General features: G+C 28.4%; 1 protein-coding gene across 1 annotated transcript in view; it reads left to right on the top strand.

Annotated features, from left to right (window-relative positions):
* LOC111619140 (protein transport protein Sec24A-like) overlaps window positions 1–12,744 on the top strand; it is a 77,472-nt gene that overhangs the window by 11,076 nt on the left and 53,652 nt on the right. Inside the window, exons 2-3 of the mRNA XM_023360811.1 lie at window positions 1,680–2,392; window positions 11,778–12,013. Coding sequence (XP_023216579.1) covers window positions 1,684–2,392; window positions 11,778–12,013 — 945 coding nt within the window. The 5' untranslated portion in view covers window positions 1,680–1,683. The remainder of the gene's footprint in view (window positions 1–1,679; window positions 2,393–11,777; window positions 12,014–12,744) is intronic.

Below are 12,744 nucleotides of genomic sequence, written 5' to 3' on the forward strand. Positions count from 1 at the left end.
TATATAAGAATATAAAAATTATAAAGTATATATATAAGAGTTTAAACTATTTAGAATTACAAATTTCATTTGTTTCTTCTTAACATACAATTTATGTAGCATTAATTAAAAATATAAAATGTTAATAACTATTTCATATCTTAAGAGCCTTTCAGTTTCATCTTTAGAACCAAATCATGATCTTGGAACACGTAAAATTTGATACAACATGAACCAGCAATATTCATAATAGTAATCAATTTTTAAGAAGGAAACATATTCTAAAAAATAAAATTTTTTAGTATTACAATACTAGTGTTTATTACGCCACAAATATAAAACAGGACACGGTTTCAAAAAGAAAATTACAATACAGTGGTACCTCAGGATATGAACACCCCAGAATACGAGATTTTGAGGATACAACATGAAATTCGAACATATTTTTGTTCCACGATACGAACAAAAACTCACCATACGACGTTACATTAGTTTGCAGCGCCATTTTTTATTTACTTCTGTTCGTCGGTCTCAGTCCGCATGTTTGCTTCGTTGTGGAAGGATCTCGCTCAATAAAGGAAATCTCGAGGTATCATCAGAAAGTGACTGATTTTATTGAAAAGAAACACCCAGAAAAGATTCACACTGGCCGTATTGCTGCTCGGAGTAATGACATTTGCCTAAGTCATTTTAGAAACATTTTAAAAAGTAGGCAAAGCCAAACCTCTTTGGATAGATATTTTACCAAGCAACCTCTATCCAGTGAAAGTGCTGGTGACATTACTCTAAATGTTAATATTGTCACAATCTGAGAATTTTGTAAGAATTAGCTAATAGAAAGAAGTGGGTAATGCTTGGAAATTTGACTTTTTAAAGACCATCTGTTAAATAAATTCCCATTTAAACAACAAACAGAATGTTAGATACCGAAAATTTTTCTTTATTATTAAGAATAATCCTGAGTATATTTCATAGCAGTCCATCTGAAAAAGATAAAGATTTCGTTGAATAAGTTTCCTAAACACATGTATAAATGTTTTTTACGCTTTTTTATCTAAGCATAAGTGGACTTTTGATATAACCTGATACACTATAGTGAACAATTTTGTTGGTTCTTACTATTTTTTATGTATGTAGTAAACTCTTGATTGGTTAATGAGATGGCTTAGTCTTTAAGAGTTCACTATATCGAGTATCCACTGTACAAAGTTAAAAAGAAAGTATAAAATATAAAGTAAAATTATAAAAATAGCAAGAATGAGAAGTAAGAATGTAGTACAGACTTACTCATATACTCAATATATCAATACTTCACAATAGCACTTATAAGATTAAACAGGCCAAACATATATAGTTTAAGTAAATATAGGAACAAAGATATTTATACTAAAAGAAAGCACAGGAATATCCTGATTAGTGTAGTTAATGCATTTCAGAAAACTACTGCATTAATTGGGGAATGTATTTAATGAGGAAAAATGATTTGTTTTAAAAGGGATTGTCTCTCTTAAAGGATAATTAGAACTGATTTAATAATACATCATAAGATCAATAAAAATAAAAGANGATATATTTATTCCTTTTATGTTTTGTCTAACTTTGTATGTATTGCTTGGTAAATTGTTTTAGTTAAACTGATATGGATTGCTGAAATAAGTTTTTATGTAAAGAAAATTTAATTGTGCTAATTTCTTTTATAGGAATATGTCAACTTTAAGGCAAAATCCTGATGTCATCAATTCAAGTGATAAAGTTCATTGTTTTGATCCTTCTGTAACTAATCCGTTAAATGTAGCAGTTACTTGTGGTATGTCAAATACAAAATCGTCGTCTGATCTAAGTAATCAGTCTTATGGCGGTCATCGCACACAGATATTTGATAACCGTGAATGCTATTCTAGTTATGAAAAACCTACAAATATTCCATTCTCTGTTTCTTCAAATCTTTCAGCTGCATCTAACACTTATGGATCTACACAGTCAAATAGTAATGCTGTAGATTTGCAGAATTCAAGATCGTCTCAGATTAGCAATACATCACATTTGTATTTTCAAAATGGACCATCTCAAAATAATCCAAAAACTTTACTTCAAAATACCAGCTTATTACATCAGAATTTACCACCAACTGTTCCACTACAAAATTCAGCTTATGCAAATGGTCCAAATTCTTCAACTTTTCTTCCACAAGATACTTCTAGGTGTTCTCCAAATGTTTCCACGCAGTCTTCATTTAACCAAGTAAAATTTTATCACACACCTGAATTTCAACAGCAGCAGCAGCAGCAGCAACAATCAGTGCTCACTTCACAACTAAATCAAAAGGAACATATGTTAAATGGAAAACAAACACCTCTGTTTCGTTTGCCTGGAAATAATGAAGCAGTGCCTCTTAAAACAGTGCCTTTTACAGGTAATAATTTTTAATAAAATTTTTTTTATTTAAACAGACATTGATTTAATTTAGATTTTGAATTAAAATTCTATTTGTTTTAGAAAAAAATTTAAATTTATTAAAACTAATTTTTTTGACTGATCTGGGACCATTTTCAGTACATTAAAAATTAGCCTTTTAATAAAAAATTAATTATGATGCTTAGTTTCATTTGTTTTTTCATATTATGAATTAAAGGCGGTAATAATTATAATGAACATTCAAATTTTTAAGTAAACATAATTCTGTTCTTACACAGCTTTATTTTTACATATGATTTGATCTAACACTTTTCGATAAATTTTGCCTTTTTCAAAATTATCATTTGAATTTAATTCTAAGAAAAAATATTTATATTTCCTTTTCTAGGAAATTGCTCTTCTTAGAATTTTTCTAAATTCTGGAAATTGCTTTTCTATAGGGACCTTGAATAAGTTCTAGCTGTTTTTTGTGAAAATTAACACTTTATTTAAAAATAGTTGTAAAAATCATGTCACTGAAAGTATTGTCCATCACTAGCTGCTACTTTCTCCCGTCATTCTGGCAGCATTTGAATTTCACGTCAGAAAAACGACACATTTTTTGTTGCTATCCAAGAATCAACCCATTTTTTGGCATCTTCATAAGAATGGAAATATTGCTCAGCCAGGCCATGTGCCATTGCTTGGAACAAGTGATAATCGGAAGGGGCAATGTCTGGTGAATACGGCGGGTGGGGTAGGACTTCCCACTTAAGCGTTTCCAAGTAGGTTTTCACCGGTTGTGCAACACAACATTGTCATGTTGCAAAATCACTTTGTCGTGTCTCTGCTCATATATAGGCCATTTTTCCTTCAATGCTTGACTCAAACGCATCAATTGTAGTCGTTAGCAATCTCCCGTGATGGTTTCGTTTGGTTTGAGCAGCTCATAATAAACTACACCTAGCTGGTCCCATCAAATGCAGAGCAGAAGCTTCAAACCATGGCTTTGCTGACGATGTTGATGCATGGCCAGGCTTACCCCACGATTTTCTACGCTTAGGGTTATCATAGTGTATCCATTTTTCATCACCTGTCACCATACGATGCAGAAAATCTTTCCTTTTCTGCTGTTGAAGCAGCTGTTCACACGTGAAAAGACACTGTTCGCCATCTCTCGGCTTCAACTCATATGGCACCCAATGTCCTTGCTTTTGAATCGTTCCTAATCCTTTCAAACGTTTTGAAACTGTTGTGTGATCAACTCTTAATGAGTTCAACTAGCATCTGACATGAGTCTTTATGAAGTAATGCCTCCAATTCCTCATCTTCAAACTCTTTGGTGCACCAGATCCTTTTTTATTTTTAACATCAAAATCATTATTTTTGAAGCATCTAAACCAATCTCTGCATGTTGTTTCTGACAGAGCATGGTCGCCGTAAGTCTTAACAAGAATTCTGTGTGCTTCAGCTGCAGATTTTTTTTTTTTGAATAAAATAGTGCAATAAAATTCCCTAATTTTTTTTAAATTAAAGTTTTTTTGGCACAAAACTTGACAAGTTTAACACTATGAAAAAATAAGTTGTTTACACTTCAGCAAAATGACATATACTGAATTTCAAGGTCACTTATTGTACTTCTTTACAGATGTACACTAATGTAGATTACAAAAATACACGCATGCGGTTCTGGTAACGTCATCTGTTGGAAAACAGTGAGAACTTATTCAAGGTCCCTATAATTTTTCTAAATAAAAGTTCTTAAGCCTGCAATACATGCTCAAGTGAATTTAAGATTTGGCTATTTTTTATGACTTACTTAAATGTGTGTAGCAACAATCTGTCTTTTATTCTGACTGTACCTGGCAATTAAATTTTTTTCTGACTACTTTAATTAAAGCAGTCAGAAAAAAATTTAATTTGACAATTTGATGAATTGAAGTTTGACAATTTGTTTGTATGATTTTTTTTTTATCTCTTTCAATAATACACAATAGTTTTTCTGTGTCATTTAACGTTAAAAAGCTAAAAGTATTTTGATATTCAATTGGAAAAGTCAAATAAAAAATACAATTAAAATAAAATTTGTACTAATATGAATTTATTAAATTTTTTGATAAGTTACAATTGTCTCTTTTATTTATTAATGAAAATTGAAATAACTTTTTAAACACATCCTATTACATTAATTGGTTTATTATATTATTTTCATTGATTTTATGATCTGGAACTAATCTTCTATTTTCCCATATGGACAAATTTTTTAGGAAAATGCCTACTGTATAAAAACAGAAATAGATGTATTTAATGAAATAATTCAGGAAATATTCTTATGATGCTATATGTATTTATATATACAATAGATCAAGCAATGGATAAAACAAAATTATATATGTATATATATATAATTTTGTTTTATCCATTGCTTGATCTATTGTATATATAAATACATATAGCATCATAAGAATATTTCCTGAATTATTTCATTAAATACATCTATTTCTGTTTTTATACAGTAGGCATTTTCCTAAAAAATTTGTCCATATGGGAAAATAGAAGATTAGTTCCAGATCATAAAATCAATGAAAATAATATAATAAACCAATNAGAACATTCGTGTTATAAGAATATTTTCAGAAATGAAAGTTTATATTATTTGTAGTTGGATCTAAAATAAGTCTTTTCATACATTACTTAAACATTTAATTGTACCTCTAGTTCTCTAGTTAGATTCTAGTATATTGACTTTAAAATAGTCTTGTTATATGCAGGATTGATGCATGAGGATTTGTGTTTTTAAGAGGGTGAATGGTTAGATCAATCTTTGGATGCATGGAATAATTCTGTTAAACTAAAACCTTGGCTAATCCTTTAATTGAATATAGTCCTTACTATCCAGGGCAGTTTCCAATTATCATTAAGTAACATGACATTATTAGCATTAATATATTCTTAGATATTTGGCAAGGTAATAAATATAAACATGTTCAAGTATCCTGATAGGGAAGCCTTCACAAAAGTCTTCTATAAGAATATATATATATATATATATATCCTAATAAACTGTTACTAAACTGTAGTAAACTAGTTTGTGATTGCAGTCCATTTTATGAGAGGTACATCACTCTTCAGTCTACAAATAATAAACCAGCTTGACTCACCATCTGAGTAATTCTTGACCTCAGGTGATTGTCAGAATTGGAAAGACATTGCAAGTGTGCTTAATTGTCTACAAATCCCTTTTAAGTGATTGTCAGAATGTTATAATCATTCATTGTTGTGACTAGACTTATATTTATGAAATGGTGAAAAAATAAAATTTTATAAATACAGTAGAGCGTCGATTTTCCGAAAGTCAATCATCCGAAACGTCAATCATCCGAAAGATTTCCAGTCCGCAAATTTAGATTTTCGCCAGTGCTGTGGAGTTTCAATTTTTGGCTGTCTTGAGCTACTCAAATATTTTATGTTTTTGATACTAAATTAACATCTGAAGTATAATTTTTTATTGTTTTTATATTTTTTAATATATTTTTGTTTGTACAAAATAAAAAAATAATTTTTAACGATACAATAGTCTTTGTTAGGCTTAACATAGACGAAAATTCAACGCAAAGCGACACGCAACAGAGAAAAATTTCAACATCGGATACGTTAAACTATTTTTTCATACGTAAATCGGTTATCCGAAATATCAGTTATATGAACAACCCCAGTCCCCAATTGATTCGGAAAATCGACGCTCTACTGTAATATAATTTACTTTATAAGTTAACAATAGTCTAGAGAGGTTTTAAATTACAATAATAATAAGTAATTCTTATAAGTCATTACAGACTTATAAGAATGACTTATTATTATTGTAATTTAAAACCTCTCTAGACTATTGTTAACTTATAAAGTAAATTATTGATACACGTGATGTGTTATAGTATTTTGAGTACAAAAAGAATACTTCTGAACCTACATTTATGAAATGCACCTTATATGTAGTCTACAATATGTTAAGCTGAATTAACATTATTTTGTTGGAGATAACGTGTGCATTATCAGACCTGCTCATTATTTAGCAATGTGCACATCTGCAATTTTTTCCTACAGGTCAATTTGAGGACGGCATTCTCAAAACAGGTTTCTCATCATGGGAATCTGTGTATATAGTATATGTCTGGAAAATAAATGTTATATTATATGCACATAAATTATTGTGAACATTTATTTTGTACAGTAACTTGTTTTAGCAGATCTTTTAATCAATAACACACCAACGACTACCGTAAATCATCAGACTGTAATTTGGAATAAACAATTCTAAATTACAAATGAATTTGGCACAAGAGGGAGATGACGCTGTTATTGCATTACATCGGGTTTGTAATGATGCTTATATCTTTTAATCAATCTTAACGCAGAAAGTGTCACAGAAATCTTAGTGTGTGTAAATAAATCAGAATCATACAGTTGTGTATTCTAGTACAAAATGTTCAGCAATGTCTTCAGCATTCAAATTGCATATAACTTATATTTTGCAAAAATAAGAAAACATTCAATAATCCAGTACCATTTTAGTTCTGTAGCTGTCAGATTAATAAACTTCTACTGCACTTCAATTTAGAAATTCATATGCATTTTTTTTATTTCAGTTTATTTATTTTTTTTAACTTTGGTTATAAAATTTTAAAAATATTAAAAATATCAGCATTTTTATTGAATATTTACCATATATACTCATGTAAAGGTTGAATTTTTTAGACCATTTTTTAAGATCAAACTTATGGGGTCAACTATTACATGGATACTACTTTTGAGGGGCTGAAATTCAAGGTAGAATCTAAAGTACCAAATCAGTAGCAGATGCCCAACTTATCTCTAAATGATTAAAAACAAATCAGAATGATGTGTTAACAAAACACAGTGAGTTACAGTAATATTATTGATTTGGCACTCCTATAGAAAATGGGCTCCCTAAATTGGGGCTTGTTTTCTGTAGGAAAGTATAATTTTAAAAATTTTTTATTTACATGAAAAAATAAAATGATTAAGTGATTTCTTTGCAAGTAAAAAAAAGATGCAGCTATTTTTTTTTAATAACAGAGTATCCTTTCAGCTAGGAAGCAATGTAGTAATTTATCATACCAAGGGGATCAAAATATGACTTTAAAAGTAGATTTAACTCCTAATCAACTTCCATATTTCAGGTGTGATAGTAAAAGTTGCAGAAAAAAGTAGTCTGTTTTTTTGTAACTGTTTTTTTTAATATGAAACTGGAATTACATGAATTTTTATATTTAATTCTCATGTTTGTTCTCAATGAAAAAAATTCCAGCAAAAGTTGACATACTAGAATTGACTTTTATACTGGGTCTATTAAAAATTCCAGATTTTTTTTTTTGGCCAAAAATAAGGGTTGATTTTAACATAGGATTGACTATTACTCAAGTATATACAATATTATTTTATGTTTCATATTTGATAGTTTTACTGATATAAACCAATAACTTGATATTGCCTAACATTATTATTGAAATATGGTCAATAATGGACAAGTATCAAAATAAACAAATATTTCATTTTTCTGTTTATATTATAATTTTTATCTTCATCTATGTATTTATTTACATACATACTTACATATATATTTAAACAAATAAGTATGTATTTATTTGGTTTCTTATGACTAACCTAAGAAACAAATCATTATTTACTTTATGAAAAAATCGTGTACTTCATGTGTTTCAATATTTAAAGAAATTACTTAGCTTGAAAATTTTCTAATATGTTAATTTTATTTTATTGATTAGATTTAATCATTGANTTATCTCCAACAAAATAATGTTAATTCAGCTTAACATATTGTAGACTACATATAAGGTGCATTTCATAAATGTAGGTTCAGAAGTATTCTTTTTGTACTCAAAATACTATAACACATCACGTGTATCAATAATTTACTTTATAAGTTAACAATAGTCTAGAGAGGTTTTAAATTACAATAATAATAAGTCATTCTTATAAGTCTGTAATGACTTATAAGTAATTCTTATAAGTCATTACAGACTTATAAGAATGACTTATTATTATTGTAATTTAAAACCTCTCTAGACTATTGTTAACTTATAAAGTAAATTATTGATACACGTGATGTGTTATAGTATTTTGAGTACAAAAAGAATACTTCTGAACCTACATTTATGAAATGCACCTTATATGTAGTCTACAATATGTTAAGCTGAATTAACATTATTTTGTTGGAGATAACGTGTGCATTATCAGACCTGCTCATTATTTAGCAATGTGCACATCTGCAATTTTTTCCTACAGGTCAATTTGAGGACGGCATTCTCAAAACAGGTTTCTCATCATGGGAATCTGTGTATATAGTATATGTCTGGAAAATAAATGTTATATTATATGCACATAAATTATTGTGAACATTTATTTTGTACAGTAACTTGTTTTAGCAGATCTTTTAATCAATAACACACCAACGACTACCGTAAATCATCAGACTGTAATTTGGAATAAACAATTCTAAATTACAAATGAATTTGGCACAAGAGGGAGATGACGCTGTTATTGCATTACATCGGGTTTGTAATGATGCTTATATCTTTTAATCAATCTTAACGCAGAAAGTGTCACAGAAATCTTAGTGTGTGTAAATAAATCAGAATCATACAGTTGTGTATTCTAGTACAAAATGTTCAGCAATGTCTGCAGCATTCAAATTGCATATAACTTATATTTTGCAAAAATAAGAAAACATTCAATAATCCAGTACCATTTTAGTTCTGTAGCTGTCAGATTAATAAACTTCTACTGCACTTCAATTTAGAAATTCATATGCATTTTTTTTATTTCAGTTTATTTATTTTTTTTAACTTTGGTTATAAAATTGTAAGAATAGTTTGATTCTGAGAAATTATTACAGACTTTATTTTAATTATCATATCAGCATTTTTAATACATGATAATACATGATTAAACTATTGGTCTGGAAAGATAAAAAGATTGTCGTAATTTTTTATGCAAGAAACTGACAGGAAAAAATTTTTGTTGCAGAAATCATTGATTGACTACTCTTGTTTAGAGATTTACAATTGTTTTGGATAGACTTAAGAATTAATGTAGTACTCACGTTTTATCAATAAGTATCTATAATTTTTTATGAAAACAAAGTTAGAATATAAGATGATGTATTTATTACATAATTGTAAAGTATAAAATTGATAGTGATGATAAGAAATTTATTACAGCAAACAGTCTATTATAATAAATAAAATATTGAAATATGTGTTTTCCAAAATACAGTAAAACCTTGTTAATCTGGGCTAATGGGAGGAACAGGTGTCCAAGTTAATGAAATTCCAGATAACTGAAATAAACCTGAAAACATAAGAAACCTTCATGCTTTTAAGCAAAAAATACATTTACAGTAATACCCTGAACTTATGCAATAGTTGGGACCGAGTGATAACCGTGTAAGTCAAATTCGTGTAAGTCGGTATAATTTCGTATATAAATACATACAAAAATTTTTAATTGGAGCCAGAAACAAAAGAAAACAATAATTTAGAAAAAAATGTTTAATGAAATCTTAGATAATACTTATGTATAATAAATTATATTATTAAAATTGTAAGCCAANTATTAAAAATATCAGCATTTTTATTGAATATTTACCATATATACTCATGTAAAGGTTGAATTTTTTAGACCATTTTTTAAGATCAAACTTATGGGGTCAACTATTACATGGATACTACTTTTGAGGGGCTGAAATTCAAGGTAGAATCTAAAGTACCAAATCAGTAGCAGATGCCCAACTTATCTCTAAATGATTAAAAACAAATCAGAATGATGTGTTAACAAAACACAGTGAGTTACAGTAATATTATTGATTTGGCACTCCTATAGAAAATGGGCTCCCTAAATTGGGGCTTGTTTTCTGTAGGAAAGTATAATTTTAAAAATTTTTTATTTACATGAAAAAATAAAATGATTAAGTGATTTCTTTGCAAGTAAAAAAAAGATGCAGCTATTTTTTTTTAATAACAGAGTATCCTTTCAGCTAGGAAGCAATGTAGTAATTTATCATACCAAGGGGATCAAAATATGACTTTAAAAGTAGATTTAACTCCTAATCAACTTCCATATTTCAGGTGTGATAGTAAAAGTTGCAGAAAAAAGTAGTCTGTTTTTTTGTAACTGTTTTTTTTAATATGAAACTGGAATTACATGAATTTTTATATTTAATTCTCATGTTTGTTCTCAATGAAAAAAATTCCAGCAAAAGTTGACATACTAGAATTGACTTTTATACTGGGTCTATTAAAAATTCCAGATTTTTTTTTTTGGCCAAAAATAAGGGTTGATTTTAACATAGGATTGACTATTACTCAAGTATATACAATATTATTTTATGTTTCATATTTGATAGTTTTACTGATATAAACCAATAACTTGATATTGCCTAACATTATTATTGAAATATGGTCAATAATGGACAAGTATCAAAATAAACAAATATTTCATTTTTCTGTTTATATTATAATTTTTATCTTCATCTATGTATTTATTTACATACATACTTACATATATATTTAAACAAATAAGTATGTATTTATTTGGTTTCTTATGACTAACCTAAGAAACAAATCATTATTTACTTTATGAAAAAATCGTGTACTTCATGTGTTTCAATATTTAAAGAAATTACTTAGCTTGAAAATTTTCTAATATGTTAATTTTATTTTATTGATTAGATTTAATGATTGACAATGAGAAGCAAAACAAAACACCTTACATACTTACTCCAGCAACATTTAATAGAAATTGAAAACATTTTCAGCTACAGTGAGAGACCATCCTCAAGTAAAAAAGCCATTCCATTGATCAAATGTTTGAAAATGGAGAAACATTCTAAACAAGTTATGATATGATTTGAAATTTACATTATAGATCACATTTCATATCACATCATAATTGGTTTAGAATGTTCTCTCAATTTTCAAATGTTTGATTGATGGAACAAATTTTTTTACTTGAGGAAGGCCTCTCAATACAGCCGAAAATATTTGCAATTTCTATTTAAATGTCTATTAAATGTTGGTGTTGGTGGAATAAGTATGTAAGGCTTTTTTTTTTTTCTTGTCAGTGTCAATTGTGAACAGTTCCAGTATATTGGTGAATTAAACAAATTTCATGATAAGATGAATTAACTATCAGGTTAGTTATAGACTGATAGTTAATTTGGTCTTATCATTTGATCATTAGAATAACTTTGATGTATGTGTTTATATTGTATTAAAAAAATGTTGCATATAATGATTAATAAACTAATTGCTAAACAGATATGTTTAATAAATTATATCACATCTTGAATATTATTTTCAATTATTTAGGTCCATCAGGATCAACAAATGATCAAGGTAATGCTCAGGCTATAAGTAGTCCATTTAATGCAGGTCTAGCTTCAAGTATTTCTCCATCAGCCTTAAGAATTCAAACACCTCCAAATGTAATGGATACTCAGCAGAAGTGGTTAACAAGTCCATTTAGTCAATCATACCAGTCTTCTGAAACTTTGGATTCTAATGCAAGTTCTTATGGACCAAACTATATTCCTCATAGTCAACAGGTATTATGTTTGTGATATTTAATATATATATATACCATAATATATATAGAAATATATATTATGGTATATTTCATTTATAAAGGTATTTATTCAATTCTGAATTGCTATAATATGTAGATAACCCATAGCAGCGTATAACCCACAGAAAATTGCTATAACAGAAATAAAATCTTTGCATAACTTAATGTACACCACTGTTAACCTCCATGCCTGTAGAGTGACAATAAAAAACAACACATACCAGTGTGCAGTTTAGAAGATACTGATTCAAAGATTAAAATGTTTGTTTTATTTCTGTTAGTCATTGCATTGTTGCTAGAATCCTAAAATAAGAAAAAATGGAAAAAAATCATATAGAAAGAGTTCCTTCATAATAAAATCCTTCACTCCACAAGTGTTGAAAATACAAAATGGCTGATGAACAACTAATTTTTTTATTGTGTGGTTTTATTTTTGTTCTATATTATATATATATATATACAGTGAAAACTGCTTAGGCGACCACCTGCATTCGACGGGCACCTGTCAAAACTGGCAAAAATTTCTGGCACGGAATAGTTTACCCATAGAGTCTTCGTATAAGTTACCTGTATTAAACGACCACCTGTGTAACGCGACCGCGGGCATCGATTTTTGGTCCGAAACAACATACAACACCTGTAATAAGCGACCACTTTCGCGAATGTATCTGGTCTAAACTATTGTAAGAACCCATCTCAACAACGTTTCCA

The sequence above is a fragment of the Centruroides sculpturatus genome, unplaced genomic scaffold (genome assembly GCF_000671375.1).
Source record: "Centruroides sculpturatus isolate CEXI.00-Female unplaced genomic scaffold, Cexi_2.0 scaffold87, whole genome shotgun sequence".
NCBI lineage: Eukaryota > Metazoa > Arthropoda > Arachnida > Scorpiones > Buthidae > Centruroides > Centruroides sculpturatus.